The 18,697-nt window shown below is 41.1% G+C and overlaps 1 protein-coding gene across 2 annotated transcripts in view; it reads right to left on the reverse strand.

Annotated features, from left to right (window-relative positions):
- Positions 1-18,697, reverse strand: part of SNX24 (sorting nexin 24) — a 171,581-nt gene that overhangs the window by 47,969 nt on the left and 104,915 nt on the right. For both annotated transcript variants that reach the window (XM_005209116.5, NM_001076311.1), the window contains exon 3: positions 11,259-11,363. In XM_005209116.5, the coding sequence (XP_005209173.1) occupies positions 11,259-11,363 (105 nt within the window). The remainder of the gene's footprint in view (positions 1-11,258; positions 11,364-18,697) is intronic.

Below are 18,697 nucleotides of genomic sequence, written 5' to 3' on the forward strand. Positions count from 1 at the left end.
GGGCTACTTAATGCCTGTATATTTCAGGCTTGATTTTCGTCTATTGTTGAGAATAATAAGGTTCATTATTTACTTTAAGATGTATGTAACGTCTTCTTCTTTAGTTCAGTTGCAGTTTAAAAAAAGTCACTTATAAGAAGCGAAGCTGCTATAGTATCACTTCTTAATCTGTGAATTAAACTCAAAATTCTAAGGACCTGGGCTATCAGGTCCTATGCTGGTCACTGGGGTAGCACAGGACTTCTCTGCTGAACTGAGTTGACTCAGCTTCATCAAGGCCTTTACCGAATCAAGGCCAGATTAAATGAGAAAATTTCAATTAGTCCTTAGCCAGAGTTGAATGGCTAGGAACAAATATGCAGACATATGACTCAAAAACCACAGAAATGAAAGGTGGAGGAAAATAAAGAATAAAATTAGATTGTGTGTAAGAGATAGTTTTTAACTTTATAGATATCTATGATTACATGAATAATAATGAGAAAACTCCTTTAAAAAATAAAATTAGCTTAGAGAGTACTATAATTCTAACATCTTAATTAGAAACTTGTTCCAAGCTTAACGCCTGCAGTACTGACTGCTCACAATCCCAGCAGTGTGATACGTAGTGGTCTGCAAGTTTGCTGACATAAGCAAGAGAAAGCTGCGGACCTGGTAAGTGGACACTGAAAACATTAAAAACTGAATCTCAGTTCAGTATCATTTAGTCTATTGTTCTCCACTCAGTTATGCCTACTGTGCAAGTCTCATGGAATGACTGACAAAAACCAAAAACCTTTAGGGGGGTCCAAACAAGACTTGGATAAAAGCTCCCCCCACCAAAGAATACTAATTGCTAGTACTAGCTCTTGGTCATGAAACAGATATTTTTAGTAATTTAACAGTAAAATGTCAAATTTGTCAGTGGTCTATAGTCGTGAAAATTAAGTCCACAAATACACTGTAGTCTGGAAGTAAGAAAATGTAGTTCATAAGATGTTTAAGGGCAACTAGTACAGTAAGTACTGCTCATCAAATAAAAGAGAGAACTTCAGAGAAGACACCATGGTGACACCAGACATGCTGGCCTGTCACCTTATGACCACCTGATTCTGGGGTAAAAGACCTTGTCAAGCCCTGGCACCTAGCAACAGGTGATGAGGCAGCAGAGCAGATGTTAACCGAACTTTATTCAAAAGAAAATACCTTTCTTGGTGCACATTAGGGAAGGGGACCACGTTACCAGAGAATCCTATCTTGAGAAAAGTAAAGAAGCTCATGGAAGAGAAAGATAAAGGGCTGGAATACAGGCCCAGTAGAAATTGGAAGGCAACCTAATTTATAAGAAAATGTCCTCTGAAGCACTGAGGGTGGTTAAAAAGGGTCACAGACAGACTGACTGTCAGTTACTCATTCATGTCCGACTCTTTGCAACTCCATGGACTGTAGCTTGCCAGGCTCCCCGTCCATGGGATTTTCCAGGCAAGAATACTGGAGCAGGTTGACATTTCCCTCTCCAGGGAATCTTCCCAACCCAGGGATCAAACTTGAGTCTCTTGCATTACAGGCAGATTCTTTACTGTCCAAGCACTGGTGGTTAAAAAGGGTCAAAGGCATGCTGAGAGACCCTATTATTCTGTGAACTCTGTAACATTAAGCCTATATACAGGCTACATAAAAAATTAAAAACAAAAACATGTTTAGGTCATGATGCAACCTCTTTGGGGATTATGTTGTAGGAATGTTAAAAGTCTCTTCTACACCACATGTATATAAGTATAAAAAAGTGAAAGTGAGAAGTGAAGTCGCTCAGTCGTGTCCAACTCTTTGTGACCCTATGGACTGTAGCCGACCAGGATTAGGTCATGATGCAACCTCTCTGGGGATTATCTTGTAGGAATGTTGAAAGTCTCTTCTATACCACATGTATATAAGTATAACTGCTGAATTTTAAGAAGGGTATGTTCCAGTTAGGTTGAGTTGAAATCTGTATGACCGTTCACTTTCTACCACGATGGACCCTACCAGAGGTTGCTGCCTAAACACATTCTCACCCCTGAATGAATGAAATATAAAATCCATTTTGATTTGGGAAGCAAACACTGTCAAATAAACTCTTATAGCCAGGAAAATAATTAAACTCGTTTCCCAAACCTCTCCATGTATGTTTGAAGAATGTGTTATAGGAAATTAAGTAGTCTCCAAAATAGAGCCTGGCTAACTGTGAAAAGTGATTTGGCATTTAAAACTTCCTATGGCTCAGATTATCTTGGAAAGGAATCAATAAGATCCTAAAATCACATACCCCTTGTCCTATGGACATACTGTGAACTCTGTAACTTTGAGCATCTGGTTGGGGAGTGTATGGACAAAGGAAATGAAGATAAAGCCTGAGGTTTGCTCAGGGCAAGAGGGTGTAGGGAATCTAAAAGATGAGCTCCAAGTAAAGCTGTTTTCTCCCCAGGGGAGGGGAGAATAAAGAACTGTGAAGAGTAGTCTTGGAAGCAAAGGAGAGGAGAAGAAACATCCTCTGAGAATTTAAACCCACAAACTGGCCCCTTCATAGGTTGGTAACTTAAATTAGTGCCTTCTAGTGGCAAAAAAGACCCACAGAAAACTTCAACTATGAAGTCTTAGTTGACAATACTATAGGATATACAAAGATTACTAAAGGAAACAGATAATACAGAAACATTAAAAAAATTTCATTGATTCAGTCATTCTAGTTGGTATTTGTAAATTTAAATATGAAAATATTTTGTAATTATGTGGCAAAGGTATTAGCCACTGTCTCCTCAAGAAAACTACTAACCATTGTGGTTTTGGGTTTGAACAATGCATCTCCAAAGAAAAGAATCAGAAACAATGATACACTGGAACCTATTAGAGATGAATATAAAAATCTGGAGTCAGTATCTATAAGATGGTTTATGTTTCATGTTCATACATAGAAGCTGATGAACAGTTAGGTTTACTGTTCAAAGGACGCTGAACTTTTGAAAAACAGGGAAATGTGGACTGACTTTGGATTTGCCATGTTGAAATTCTGATAAAAGTTCTAATGGATTTCTGTAAATTATTTATAAAATATAATTAGAAAAAAACTAAACATGGTCCACTGAATTCAGATGATACGTGGTGGTGACCATTTTTTCCTGAGGAAATGAGTTAATGTGTCTAAGAGATAAAATATAAAAGAGGTTTGAAAATGGAAGCAAAAATACAAGGACTATTAAAAAAATGTAAAACCCAGGCAGATTAGGAAAAAAGTGAAAACAGAATTCATGGAAACAAAAAACCCATAATATTAAGTTCAAAAATCAATGTATGGCTTCGACTTCCAATGAGATGGAGCAGATATACTTTTTCCCATTGATCCTGCTAAGTACAAGTAAAATCACTGGGCCCTGTACATAGAGCAGACAAGAAGATTATGACAGGTTGAAAGAAGAAAAGAGACTTTTTAGGACCCAAGAAATGACACAGTGCTGAGCTTTATCTTTCTTGGGTTTTCATTTTGCCTCACCTATCTTGACTTGGAGAAGAAAAAACTAGCAACCAGGAAATACCAACATATGCAGACAAATAAGGTCCCAGTAAAATCCCGATTCCTCTAGCAAAACCATACAAAAGACAACCTAGCAAGACAGAAACCTCTCCAACTTTAAATTGTTCTACTGTAGCCAACACACCACAGAAGGAAACTGTGGCCAGCTGCCACTCATGCCAGTCACGTCCTCATGGGAAGCCTAGACCTCCATCCTCGTAAGGCTGATAATGAAGCACTCCGTGCTGGGGTGGTGTCAGAGAAGGCCAAGAAAGCAGCCAGGACTTTCATGCTCACAGCCAGAAATGTGCCCCCACCCACAGGGTTTGTGGAGACCATGTGGGGAGCTGGAACTCCCATCCTCTCAGTAGTGATGAGGAGCACCCAGGCCAACCCAGTTGTCAGTGATGCTAGGTGAGGAATCTGGTCTTTCATCCTCACTTGGTAGAAGGAAGGTGGAGTCCTCTGCCTTGACTGACTAGTATCAGAGAAAGCAAGCTAAAACCACCAAGATTTAAATAAGGTTCAGAGTCTCATACCATCACACAAAAATGTCTAGAATTCAACCAGAATCATTCATTATATCAAAAACCTGGAAGATCTCAAACAGGATGAAAAAGTCAATCAATACATGCCAACACTCAGATAACAGAGATATGTTAAAATTATCTGACAATGATTTTTTAAGGCAGCCATGATAAAAATGTTTCCATGAGTAATTATGAACATCTTTGAAGGAAAAGGAAGAAATAGAAAAATTCAACAAAGAAATAAAAAGTCTCAGTTCCCTGGTGGTCTAATGGTTAGGATTTGGTGCTTTCACTGCTGTGGCCCCAATTCGATTCCTGGTCAGGGAATTGAGATCCTGCAAGCTGTGCAACATGGCTAAAAAAAGGGGGGGGAAATACATACACACGCAGACATATACATATAAAGTATCAGCAAAAAGTAAAAGCTACAAAGAAAAATCAAATGGCAAATGGGGATTTTGGAGCCTAAAAATACAATAACATAAAGGGCTCAGTATAGGGTTCAATGGCCCAATGGAAGGAAAAGAGAAAAGAATCAGTGAAGGGGAAGATAGAAACAAAACAAAGTATCTAATCTGACCAAAGGAAAGAAACAGTAAAAATAAATAAAGGTCTTAGGGCCTTGTGCAACTATAATAAAAAATAGAACATTCCCATTATTGGAGTCCTGGAAAGAGAGGAGTAAGAGAAAGGGGTTGAAAAAGTACCCAAAGAAATAATGGCTAAAAACTTCCATGTGTGGCAAAAGAGATAAACCGATAGATTCAACAAGTTGGTAGGATTCCAAACAGGAAAAACTTAAACACAAACCAACACACATAATAGTTAAGCTTCTGAAAACCAAAGACAAAGAAAAAATCTTGAAAAAATGCCATTTGATTTTTATTTTTCAAGCATCAAAGTTTTCTATATTTCTTCCTCTCTTTAATATTTATATAGAGTACCCAGGGCTCCCCTGGTAGCTCAGCTGGTAAAGAATTCACCTGCCATGCAGGAGACCTTGGTTTGCTTCCTGGGTCGGGAAGATCCCCTGGAGTAAGGCATGGCAACCCACTCCAGTATTTCTGCCTGGAGAATCCCCATGGACAGAGAAGCCTGGTGGGCTACAGTCCCTGGGGTCACAAAGAGTCAGACACAACTCAGCGACTAAGCGCAGCACAGCACATAAGAGTATCCATTCTGTGCCCTGAGATGTTTAAGTGATTAGACAGTATTTGAACAATAATTGTCTCAATAAACAAAATAAATAAAACATCTTGCCTTCACCATGCTAGAGTAGGCACAAAGACAATGAAAACAGCCAGTTTATAGCAACATCTTACATATACAGGAAAAACAATTAGTATGACAGTGGATATTTAAATCAGAAACCACGGGAGCAAAATGAAGTTTTGAAATATTTTCCAAGTGCTGAAAAAAGCAAGAATTGTCAACCCAGAATCCTACATTCACGGTGATAAGATTTAAAACATTATAAGGTCTTTGTAAATTTCAGGAGGCAGCTAAAGATAATAGGGAATCACTGAAAGGATACATACATAGTAAGGGGGTAAAACGGAAAGAGAAAAAGGAGGAAGAAATTTGCCACCCGTCCAAAAGCAAGCAAGGAAAGAAAAATTCAGCAAAAAGGGAACTAATAAAAAACATGGATAAAAATTAAATATACTATTTGAATATAAGCAAACAACAACAAAAAAAGGATGCTTGTACTCAGCCCAACTATTATCAGTAATCATGAAAACATAGGTGGGGAATTTTAACATACCTTTTTTCTTACAGATCAAGCAGTCAAGTTAAGATACAGGAGATTCGCTTTAAAAATGTCATCTGATTATACATAGTTCACTGCACTCAAGGGATTAGAAATTTGCAAGTGCACATGGTCAATTTTAACAGATACCTCAGGCACTACTGGAAAAGTAAAAAATACAGTACTCTTTAATTCAGACTTCTGACCAAATTGAACATTATACAGCATAGTATAATTTAAAGAATGAGTGAGGGGCAGCCTCATCAGCTAAACAGGGTCTTCTAATGATACCACTCTGCATCTACCCAGCCTGACCCAGCTGTGGCACTATTTTCTTCAAATGAACTTTATTCTAAGAGATTAAAATATTAGCTTCGGTTATCCTTTGTCATGAGCTGCTATGAGCTATTTCTGGTCAGCTCCCAAAACTTTAATAACTTTTCACTCTATGTGATAAAGATGAAAACATAAACAACTGCTGTTCCTGAATAAGTGACATAAGACATGGACCCCTTTCTCAGAAAGATAAATTTCACATTATTGCAATAAACAGCACAAGTGTGCTGTTCATGCAAAGTTCTGGTGAAATTCCTTGTCTGAAAATCATGAGAGCTTCCAATTTAAAGTTGCTAATAAAGAATGATAAGAGACTTGCCCGTTAAATCAGCCTTAAATAAATAAGTGAAGATACAACTAAACCTCAGCCTTGCTAACCACTGTTTTCTCTTTCTGGAAGAAAAATCAAGGGTCTTCATCTTTGATGAAGTACTGAAATGTTGCCAGATTTTGTCTAGGCATTAGAGGGTTTCTTCACTCATTGTGCTCTGCGCTTGGAGAACCTTGTCTGAGTAAAAGTGAAATTGTTAAGTGTTTCTCGTTTGATTATCTTCTCCCCCACTTCTGTATTTTCTCCTCTTCCTTCTCCCTGGACCTCCAGAAGGAAAGAGGACATCAGACTTGAACTGACCACTGTGTCTCTTTGTCTCTGTTGGAGCTTTTCTCGCTGTACTCTGTGGAACGGTTTCCCAACTAGGAAGGGCAGCTCCCCATCAATTGGATAAAACAGTTTTAATCAGCTGGATAAAACAACTAATGCTAAAAACGCTCGTGTGTTCTCTGGTCCTTTCACACAGTACCCTAAAGTCATTTTTTGAGTGTAATACCTTTGGGAAGCTCTTGAGATTTATGATATATGTTGTGTTCTGAATTATCTCTTTCCTGAAGAGTTAGTGCTTTCGTTCATCTTGGCCTTTTTCTTCAATGCTTGGAGATCCCTGGTGATCAGACCTCACTGCAGAAAGCAGCTTGAGGGGACTTCCTCAAGTCAGCAGGAGCGCTTCCTTCTGAGGGGAGCGTGTGGGTGGAGCGTGCAGTTTGATGGGCTTCTCCTTGAGGTAAGAGGAGGGGGAGGGGGTTGTCAACTTGGGGGCCCTGATATCCACCTTAGAAGCTTTAGCTTTCCTCAGACATTCTGTTTAGTATTTTGTTGCGTTGTTTTATTTTCAAGAAAATAGTCTTTACAAATTTTGGACCTGGTCATAAATATGAGGATGTATTCTGGACAGAATAAGGAGTCTGGGCATCCGTCTGTGTTCAGTCTCACCGCTCACCTCAGCCTCTGCCTCACCTGCCAACTCCAAGTCCAGAAGACTATCTCCACCACAGCTGTGAGTAGGCTGCCTCCCACATCCACACAGGCTCTCACGGCTGAGCTTTGCTTTTCACTTTGTAGCACCCATCGCATGCTACCAGAACATTCCATCTTCTAGAAAACTGTCAAATGTAGTTTTTTTTCCCATTGATGATCCCCTCTTTTCCCTGCCCATCTACCACCTAACTGCTGTGGTTTATTTCTTTTGAAGCTTTTATACCTTTGTTTCAGTGGGGTCTTAGGAAAGGTGGAAAATCCTCTCAAACTGAGAGATAAAATATTACATAAACCATGTTTGATGGTCAAATAAATTTGGGAAACCCAAATTAATTTATTCTTAAGATTTCTGTTTCTATCCAGATGACTTGACACAGAAAATAGATACATTGCTCACAGTTTTTAAAGGATTCTAAATATTGAAGTCAAAGATATAAAAAAAAATCTATCAATCAAAGAAGATGGGGACAGACAGCTAGTTAAATTGTGATGGTTTATAAGCTATTTTCCTTTACTTTTATTATCATATCCTTAACACAAACTATACATTAAGGTTGAAAATTTCTCCTGACTTAGAAAACCTACAATACATAAAAAAAAAGAGTCTAACCTGGGAGTTAAGAAATTAAAATTCCAATCCTATCTCTTTAACTAATATACTCCAGGAAGTGAGCAAGTTGCTTAACCCCACTGGAATTCTGGTTCTCCATCTCTAAAATAAAAGAGTAGTGTGGGCCAATTCAGGAAATGTGTGGAATGGCATCCCACTCCAGTCCTCTTGCCTGGAAAATCCCATGGAAGGAGGAGCCTGGTAAGCTGCAGTCCATGGGGTTGCTAAGAGTTGGATATGACTGAGAGACTTCACTTTCACTTTTCACTTTCATGCATTGGAGAAGGAAATGGCAGCCCACTCCAGTGTTCTTGCCTGGAGAATCCCAGGGACGGGGGAGCCTGGTGGGCTGCCGTCTATGGGGTCGCAGAGAGTCGGACATGACTGAAGTGACTTAGTAGTAGTAGTAGTGTTGAACCCATCCACGGTCTAGAGCATATTAGTTGCTTTGGGGACAAAAGGAAGGGTTTTCTCTGGCCCTTCCAAGAGTTAATCTGTCTGTTTTATGGGTGGTAAACTGAGACCAGAGGGATGCTCATGAACTTAACTCAAGGGCAGGAGACAAGCTGGATTGGATGAGATCTAAGATCTCTGTGAGCTTAAGATGCTATGGCTTGGGGTATTGATACTTTCTCAAGCGTATGGGCCTGAACAGTGCCATCCTATGTACCTCAAGCTGAGACGGATTCTCTGCAGAGTGGTGCCTGCCAAGAAGTGCTAGTGGCACTTACACTCAGGGGTTCAGCCTGGTACAGAGGGTGAAGTGAAGTTGCTCAGTTGTGTCCAACTCTTTGCAACCCCGTGAACTGTAGCCTACCACACTCCTCTGTCCATGGGATTTTCCAGGCAAGAGTACTGGAGTGGGTTGCCATTTCCTTCTCCAACAGAGGGTGAGTGGGATTCAAACTGGAGTTACACAGGTGAGTAGAAGGAATAGTGGGAACTGTCTTACTTCTGAAGAGACTTAAACACCAAAAGATATTAAGAAGTGACCCCTAAGCCAGGGTTTTCATTTCCCTGGGAACTGATCAAGCATCTGCACTCACCTTTCATCCACACTCATCTCTGTAACTTCCATTTGGCTCCCACAGCACACAGATAAAATCAGAGAAAAGGGGGAGAAAAGAAAGCATCCTTGAACTCCTTCAGGACTTAACTGACAACAAACTGAATATTAAACGCACAAGAGCAAACAAGCCCTCTCAGTCATTCAACCACATCTTTCAAGCTCTGTTTCTGAGAATAGAAAATTCTCAGCTCAATTTGAGTGTCACTGTAAACTCCTCTCTATGCCAGATGATTTTATCTGCATATTTATATCCAAAGTACAAACATCTTAAAATGTTTACACTGAGCAGTAATGGGAGTCATGTGTCAAATACAATGGGAGGAAAGAGCAAAGCTTTCTTCAGAACTGAAGCTTGAAGATATACAATATCTGTGGAAAATCTGGCTTACAAATTAAAATGTGTTGTTTACCAAGCCCATATAATTATAGAGAACATGCATTTTTACCTTTGCATACAACATCTAAAGTCTCGTTTTGGGGTTTTTGGGTTTGGTTTTGCAGTTGCAGCCCGAGGCTCTGGAAGTCTTATGGCTCTATATACAGAGTCTCAGGGCGCATGCCACACACTTCCCTGTCATTTGCAGTCTCTACTTCCCTTAATCTCCCACTGCTGGGAGAGGCAGTGAAGGATCCATCTACCACATCCCCAAGCAGAAGAACAAAAGCAGTGAAGACAGCCGTCCTCTGGGTTCTGGGGGTTTCCACACACCAACTTTCCCCTGTGAACACTGTAAAGACCAAGCAAACTGTGGGAGGCCAGGGACGGCTCCTTGACAATTTTTCTACTGGGGGAGAGGCCTGTGAACTGATCACTAAGTACAAGCCCGTGTCAACAGCCTCTCTTGAGCTTCTAGCTACTAGTCATTCAAGCACGACCAACCAGAAAAGCTCTGTAGAGGACACCAGGTGTAAGCTTCCTGCAGCCCATAGCTGCCTGCCCAAACAGAATCCACCGAGGGTTAACGCTGAAGGGGGTTACAAAGACAGCTGTGGACAAACACCAACTTCTTTGAAGAAACATGTCCTGGTTAGATCATCATGGTAAATTTAGAACTCTGAGGTGATGCCCAGCTCTTTGTTTTTGAGAGCCAAGATTCCCCTACACCAACCCCTCACTCCTGGTCAGTCAGCCTCATGCGTCAACCCCTCAAGTGGACTCACGTCCTGATGAACATAGGCGCCCCAGCCCCCCGCCCTCCTCTCAGCGCCTACTCCACATGGCACTCCTTGGATTAATAATGGCTACACTGACTATTCACCTGAGGCCACTAGCACTTTTTAAAACTCAGAGAAGTTGACATTGCCTCACTCTTTCCTTTTGTTTTTTTCTGTCACTCGGCAGAGAGACTGCTTTGTCTTATCTGACTTAGGTAGATCTGTTTGCTCCTCATAGCTGCAGGAAAGAGAGTCCTATGGATTGTTTTAAAGACACACATTCTACTTTTTGAAGAAGTTAGTACTTCGTCAGAGGCAATTTTTACATACTTATTCTCAATTTGATTCCAGACGTGTACCAGCCAGGCCCACTGAAAATGCAGTTTCTCTCATTTTCTCTCGAACACTCAACATCTAAAGGCTAGGGACACTACGCCACCAGGGAAGCCCTAATAATGAAGTCGCTCAGTTGTGTCTGACTCTTTGCAACCCCATGGACTGTAGCCTACCAGGCTCCTCTGTCCATGGGATTTCCCAGGCAAGAGTACTGGAGTGGGTTGCCATTTCCTTCTCCAGGGAATCTTCCTGACCCAGGGATTGAACCCGGCTCTCCTGCATTGCAGGCAGATGCTTTACCATCTTAGGCTATGAGGAAGAGACAAATCTTGAAGAGGAAAATTAAAAACAAAAAAGCAATTTGTAGGGTTGAACAGAAAAATAGACATCTTGTAAAGTGGTTTTTACTTTTATACTAAATTTTCACTTTCACATAACCATTTTAAAATGGAACCTAATCAAAGATAAAAGAACCAACCAACAACATATTTATAATTTTAAACTTTCCTTTCATTCAGAATGTTTTACTTCTTGATACGGTCTGCATCTTACCCATACGTTCTGAGAAAAAACATTGAGATATATGATTCTTTTAAGTGACATTATATTAATTGAGGCTCGAAACACATCTTACCTGTAAATATGTTTCCAAACCTTGTCGTCGTTGTTCTAAGACTTTTGGGACCCAGTTCCGAACATGTTTAGAAGGAATTTCTGGAGTTTTAATGCATTTCTTAAGCTATAAAGACAGAAATGAAAACAGAAAATGTCTTTTGATTATAAAGACATTATTTGCGGGAAAAGCCAATAAAAGAAAGTGAACCACAGTGATCTCCAATAAAAAGAAAGAGTAAAATATATATACACTGAAATTTCATCGACAATTCTTTCTTTAGCTGTCCTAAATATTCATGTTTCAGAACATGAGTTCTCTGTTTTAGTAGTTGTTTTTATTGTTATACATCATCTGGTATAAGAGATTGGAATTTTTTTTTTCTGAAAAATTAAGAGTTCAATAAGTGAATTATGAAGAAAGCATAGAAGTTTATAGTTTCCAAAATCAATGAATACAATAACATTATGGTTGGAAGAAGTACATTTCTGATGAAAGGTCTTTCTACATATTTTTCACAGAAAAAGGCAAAACAAAATGCAACTGCTGATAATCATCATTCCTGGAATGCCATATGAACTAGACCACATCATATGGAGGGTTTCTTTAAAGTTCTATAATAAAAAGAACTTTAAAAAAAAAAAAAAAAAAAAGACTGATCCTTCCAATATTCCTAAGCATTAGGTCTAAATTTTGCTCACAAAAACTGAGTGATGGTTCTCAGCTAAAGGGTTCTCTGGCCTTTCTGGGCAGCAGTTTTAAGGGACTATATAAATAAAGGAAAATTCTTTTGGAAGTTGAGTTAGAGCTGCCTGTTGCAGGTTCCTACTACCACATCCTGCTGCTGCTGCTACTGCTGCTAAGTCGCTTCAGTCGTGTCTGACGCTGTGCGAGCCCATAGACAGCAGCCCACCAGGCTCCCCCGTCCCTAGGATTCTCCAGGCAAGAACACTGGAGTGGGTTGCCATTTCCTTCTCCAATGCATGAAAGTGAAAAGTGAAAGTGAAGTTGCTCAGTCGTCTCCGACTCTTAGTGACTCCATGGACTGCGGCCCACCAGGCTCCTCTGTCCATGGGATTTTCCAGGCAAGAGTGCTGGAGTGGGGTGCCATTGCCTTCTCCACCACATCCTAAACCTGTGAATATTATCTTATAGGGCCAGCTACTACTGTGTATATCTGATTACGTGATATTACCATGGAGAGATTATCCTAGATTATACAGGTGGGCTCAATGTAATCGTAAGGCTCCTGATAAGAGGGAAGCAGGAGGACCAGAATCAGAGAATGGAAGATGATACATGACTGGTTTAGGTGACAAAGTAAAGGTCATGAGCCCAGGTGACCTCTGGAAGCTGAAAAGGGAAAGGAATCAATTACCTCCTACAATCCATTCATATCTTAATTTTAACTCAATGAAACTCAATTTGGATTTCTAACCTTGAGAGGCATAAGATAATAAACTTGTGTTGTTTTAAGTTACTAAGTTTATGCTAACTTCTTACAGCAGCAATGCATAAAAAACTAACACACTGCCTCTAAAGTGGAAATATTTTAATGCTCTAATTTTAAAACTTGGAAACCCGACTAAACTGCCCCTTTACATGAGAAGAAATGGCATAATGACCTCTAAGAAAATATTAATACATACAGCAGCTAAACCCCAGGATCTAAAACTGTAATAAAAATTTTTTCTCGTTCATAAGCATATATTCACCACTAACCAGTCTAGGCTGAAAGAAGGAATCTTGTGCAATTAAAAGATCAGTGCTTCTAGTTCAAAGTGTTAGGCTGAGCCTGTGTTTGCTTCCTTCATTCACACCTGAAGTGCTGCTAACAGGGTAAAAGTGCTAGCTGCAAACCCAAATCTATCCTTCTTCTCTTGCTCATCAAACTCCTAAGTTATTGGAAATAATACTGTATTCAGCTAAATTCAGCTTTAATTTCCCACATCCCCCTGCAAAGAGTGGGGGCCAAAGGTAATCAGAAGTCATAAAGAAAAGTTTTCCATAAATACTAAGTGCAGCACACTCAGCTGACTTGCAGCAGCTGTCTTATTTCCCCTTTAGCTCTTCCTCCCTAGAAGGTGACTGTGATGGCTGGAGCTGCCATGACCATCTGCCACCATGAAGTGAGAGTTCTGAAGATGGAAGACAGGTGTCCAGATGACTGAGCAGAAAAAATAGTCAGTACCTGAGCACCTCCTAGAGCTGCCACAACAACCTGACTTGTTTTTTAAGACAAAAACAAAAAGTCCCCCCACCCTCCTATTTTAAAGTTACTGGCATGTGGACTTTCTGTTTCATAGACCTGAATTTAATCCTGGTAGACACTAAAAAAAGAATGCCAATGGAAATAGGACTCACAATAACACAGAGAACAGGGCAAGGAGGAAGGAGCAATCACCAAGCAAGAGATTAACAGCTTTGTAAAAGATAGAAAGCAGGAGCATGATGCTAAAGAAAAGGCTGGAGCAGAGGAAGCCCCAACCCAGACCTCCTCAAGAAGTAGACTGCAAAGGGTCTGGATGTCAGTCTTCTCAGAAGCCTGAGAGGCTGTGTGCTCAGGACTGGCGTTAAGAGGAGGAGGGAACAAGAAGCGGGACAGACTATGTTTTAGTCTGTGCCAAAGACCACAGAGATAAATAGCAGTCCAGTGTTATCCCTAAGCATGCACACCCCTATTCTATAAAAAACGGTGTCATAGAGAACATACTTGTGGACACAGTGGGAGAAGGAGAGGGTAGGATGAATTGAGAGAGTAGCACTGAAACATATATATGTATGTAAAATAGCCGGGAGAAGGCAATGGCACCCCACTCCAGTACTGTTGCCTGGAAAATCCCATGGACGGAGGAGCCTGGTGGGCTGAAGTCCACAGGGTCACTAAGAATCGGACACGACTGAGCGACTTCACTTTGACTTTCCACCTTCATGTACTGGAGAAGGAAATGGCGACCCACTCCAGTGCTCTTGCCTGGAGAATCCCATGGACAGAGAAGCCTGGTAGGCTGCAGTCCATGGGGTCGCACAGAGTCGGACACGGATGAAGCGACTTAGCAGCAGCAGCAAAATAGATAGCCGGTAGGAATTTGCTGTATAACAGAAGGAGCTCAACCTGGTGCTCTGCAATGACCTAGAGGGGTGGGGTGGGGGGGGGTGGGTGGGAGGTTCAAGAGGGAGGGAACATATGTATACTTATGGCTGATTCACACTCTTGTACAGCAGAAACCAACATAACATTGTAAAGCAATTATCCTCCAATGAGAAATAAATTAAAAAAAAAAAAAAAAGAGGGTCAGCATTCCTAAGGAAATTTCATGAAATGTTTGGGTTGAAGAAGGGTGTTTGCCATTCTGGTCACTCTGGTTTTCATGAAGTTCCCAGCCTAGAATCTGCCTCTCTCCCCTCATTCCCTATAATGAAGCCCTTCAGTTGACAAACACCCTACAGAGGGACCAGACTTATGCATTCTAAGTGGAGGAAGCAGTGACAAATACCTAGAATAATTCATCTAACTGGATGGACAATCAAGGATTGCTTTCATAGGAGAGCAAGCACTACAAAGGAGAAAGGATAAGAAAAAACAAATGGAGCAACTAATCCCAAAAGGAACATAAATCAAATAATAGAAGAGATCTTTAAAAATTCTATTTAGTATCTGCAGAGAGATTTGAGAAGATAATGCTCCTATTAAACACGAACAGTTAGTTGCAATGAAAAGGAAATAATCAGAGAAAAAAGATTTCAGAACTTAAAGAACATGACAGAAATTAATAAATTAAAAGAGGCAGAATATAAAATCATGGAAGTCTCTCAAAGCGCAGAATAAACAAAATGAGAGAAAAGGTAGGTGAAAAGATAAAACACATATAGGATTAATCCAGGGGATTTAATAGGAAAGTAATGAAGAGTAAAAGACAGTTTCAAAGAAAAAAGTTTTTCTATGACCTAATATATGTCTCCAGATTAAGAACCCACTGCCAGCATAATGTATAAAAAGAATCTACATTTACTGACATTCATCTGTTGAGATTTAAGAATATCAAGGAAAAAGAGAAGACAGAGAGAAAAACATCAGTTGGCAAATAAAGGAAGCAGAGCCACAATGGCAACCGACTTGTCATCAGCAATAATGAACGCTAGAACAATGCTTCAAAGATCTAATTCGATATAGATTTCTATAACTAGCATATCATCAATAAAGTGTGAGAGAAGGTTTACCTGCCCTTCCTTCTTTACACAGAAGTCAACATGCAATTCCAGAAAACTGAGAAATTAAATCAAGGAAGAGGAAAAATGGTATCAGGACTCCTAACTCTGTGCCATCAGCATGGCAAGGGGAAGTCCAAGGGCAGCTGTGCACAGCAGGCCTGAGAACTATCTGTCTAGGTTAGAGCAGAAGGTCAGAGCCCTTGGACAAGGCAACTGCCCGGAAGAAGGCTGACTCCATGCAAGAGACAGCATGGGTAAGACGGACAAATTCAAGATCTGTTAAAGTACATTATTCTTTGGTCTATCAGAAAAAAATAAAAAATAAAAGGAAGTACCAGGGAAAACAAAGAGGCCTGAAGAAGGTCATGGAACAGAAGACACCAAGCTCCTCCTCCGTGTTAGAGACGCTCTGGCCTTTGTGAGGCTTCCCGGAAAGACAAAAACAAGAAATGAGTTAATAAAGCAGGGTGAAGGCAGACAATAACAGATGGTGTGTGCACTGGGGAAGGGCCTGTGTTAGGTGAGAATGTCTGAGGAGCCATTTGAAGCATGCTGGGAGGGAGCCACCAGGTAAGGGAACTGGAGACGGAACGTTCCAGCAGAAGCAGAGCAACGGAAAGGGAGGACCAAGGACCAAGCCTGTTGTTCAAAAAGCTGAGGCCGAGAGGCAGCAGAATCAGACAGTGTAGGGCCTTGGAGGTGACGGTGGGAACTGGACTGTCATTTCACGTGGGAAACACGCTGTTTTAAACAAGGGAATGACTTGATATGATTTTTACTTTAAAGAGATTATGCTAGATTCTATGAGCAAGATGGACTGTAGGGGGTGGGATCACAGCAGGCAGATCAGTTAGCAGTTCCTATGGAAGTCCAGGCAAGGACGGTGATGGGGACGATGGTCCTGGCAGTGGAGTGGGGAGAAGCTGAAGGCTGGGAGAGGACGTGGAAAGTGGAGGTGGGTAGAATGACTCCCTGACCCTGAGTCTTTTGGGTTTCTGACCTTATCTGGCAGCATCCTGTTTACTAAAAGGTGGTAGAATGCCAGGTTTAGAGTAGGTGGCAGAGAACACTACTTGCCTCCCCAAAGCGACTGTTCTGTAGAACCCTGAAGTTCTACAGAACAGAACTCCTGATTTTCAGCTGAGTACATGACTGCCCAGAATAAAGACTACATCTCCCAATCTCCCTAGAAGCTACGTGTAGCTGAATGACTGAATTCTGGACAAAGGCAGGTAACGTTTGTGCAACTTTCAGGAAGTATTCTTTCTTTTTTTTTTTTTTTTAAAGAAAAAAGCTTTTAAAAATGAATTTATTTATGTATTTTTGGCTGAGCTGGTCTTGCTGCTGCCTGGACTTTTCTCTATTGCGGTGAGCAGGGGCTTCTCTCTAGTTGTGATGCACAGGTTTCTCACTGAAGCAGCTTCTCTTGTATGGAGCACAGGCTATAGATTGCACAGGCTTCGGTAGTTGCAGTTCCCAGGCTCTGGAGCACAGGCTCAATTGTTGTGGCACACAGGCTTAGGTGGTCTGTGGCAGGTGGGATCTTCCTGGATCAGGGATCGAACTTGTGTCTCTTGCATTGGCAGGTGGATTCTTTACTACTGAGCCACCAGGGAAGCCCAAGAAGTGTTCTTACGGGGAAGGACTATTCCTTCTTTCCTTTCCTTCTTCCTGCTGGCACCCATGTAAGGGCTAGACCCAGAGCAGTCACCTCCTACCATGAGACAGAAGCGATGTGTTGAGAAGAGGAAAGTCATAAAAGCCGGGGTCCCTGAGGCTCATGTAACTGTTACATTAGCCCTAGTCATTACATAAGGGAAAAATAAAGGAGTATGTGTTACGGTAAACATTATTTTGGTTCTAGAGTCACTTGCAGCAAAATCACACATCACATGAGTAAGGATATGGCTGGTACTGTAGGCCGCCTATCCAATATTCACTTCCTCCTCCTTCTTGTAAAACAAAACAAAACACAAACGCTTAGTGACTATAAATCCTAATTTTCCCGGTTCCTTGGTAATTAGGATTGCCATGTGATGAAGCTGTTAATGAAATGTAGTGTAGGGGGTGTGCTGCTGGCTCAGTGGTGAAGAATCCACGTGTTAACACAGGAGACACAGGTGTGACCCATGTGCTGCAGGGACAACTAAGCCTGTGTGCCACAACCACGGAGCCTGTGCCTCAGAGCCTGGGAGCCACAACTACAGAAAGCCCACACAGCAGTGAAGACCCAGCACAGCCAAAATAAATAATCAAAACTAAAAAAGACAATAAAACAAACAAATAAAAACAGAAATGTAGCGTTAGTCCACTGAGTAGGTCTCTTTTCCTCAAAAAAAGAGAAAAGGCTTTTCTTCCTACCAGAAACATGGAAGTAATGCTGGAGGGATAGCAGCTATGTTGGAACCAGAGGGTGAAAGTCACGTGCTAAGGTGAAGACAGTAAAGCAGAAAGATAAAAGGAGCTTGAAACATGGATATGGTAGAATTGCTACATCAACTTGGACTACCTGCCTTTAGTTTTCTTGCAATATGAGAATTATTAATCTCTTACTTGTTTAAGAAATTTGGTCAAGTTTCTATCATATCCAAGAAAACATATTCCTAACACAAAGGACAGCATATTAAAAAGCAGAGACATTACTCTGCCAACAAAGGTCCATCTAGTCAAGGCTATGGTTTTTCCAGTGGTCATGTATGGATGTGAGAGTTGGACTGTGAAGAAAGCTGAGCACCGAAGAATTGATGCTTTTGAACTGTGGTGTTGGAGAAGACTCTTGAGAGTCCCTTGGACTGCAAGGAGATCCAACCAGTCCATCCCAAAGGAGATCAGTCCTGGGTGTTCATTGGAAGGACTGATGTTGAAGCTGAAACTCCAATACTTTGGCCACCTGATGCGGAGAGTTGACTCATTGGAAAAGACTCTGATGCTGGGAGGGATTGGGGGCAGGAGGAGAAGGGGACGACAGAGGATGAGATGGCTGGATGGCATCACTGACTCAATGGACGTGAGTCTCAGTGAACTCCAGGAGTTGGTGATGGACAGGGAGGCCTGGCGTGCTGCAGTTCATGAGGTCGCAAAGAGTCGGACACAACTGAGCGACTGAACTGAACACAAAGGAATCAATTGTTCCATTTTTGTGATTTCAAGTCAGTATCCAAGCAGAGATAATGCGTAGGCAGTTGGATATGGGTCTGTAAACTGTGAGGGAGAATATTTGAGTGATACTGGTTCCAAATAGGAAAAGG

Source organism: Bos taurus, chromosome 7, assembly GCF_002263795.3.
Source record: "Bos taurus isolate L1 Dominette 01449 registration number 42190680 breed Hereford chromosome 7, ARS-UCD2.0, whole genome shotgun sequence".
Taxonomy (NCBI): Eukaryota; Metazoa; Chordata; class Mammalia; order Artiodactyla; family Bovidae; genus Bos; species Bos taurus.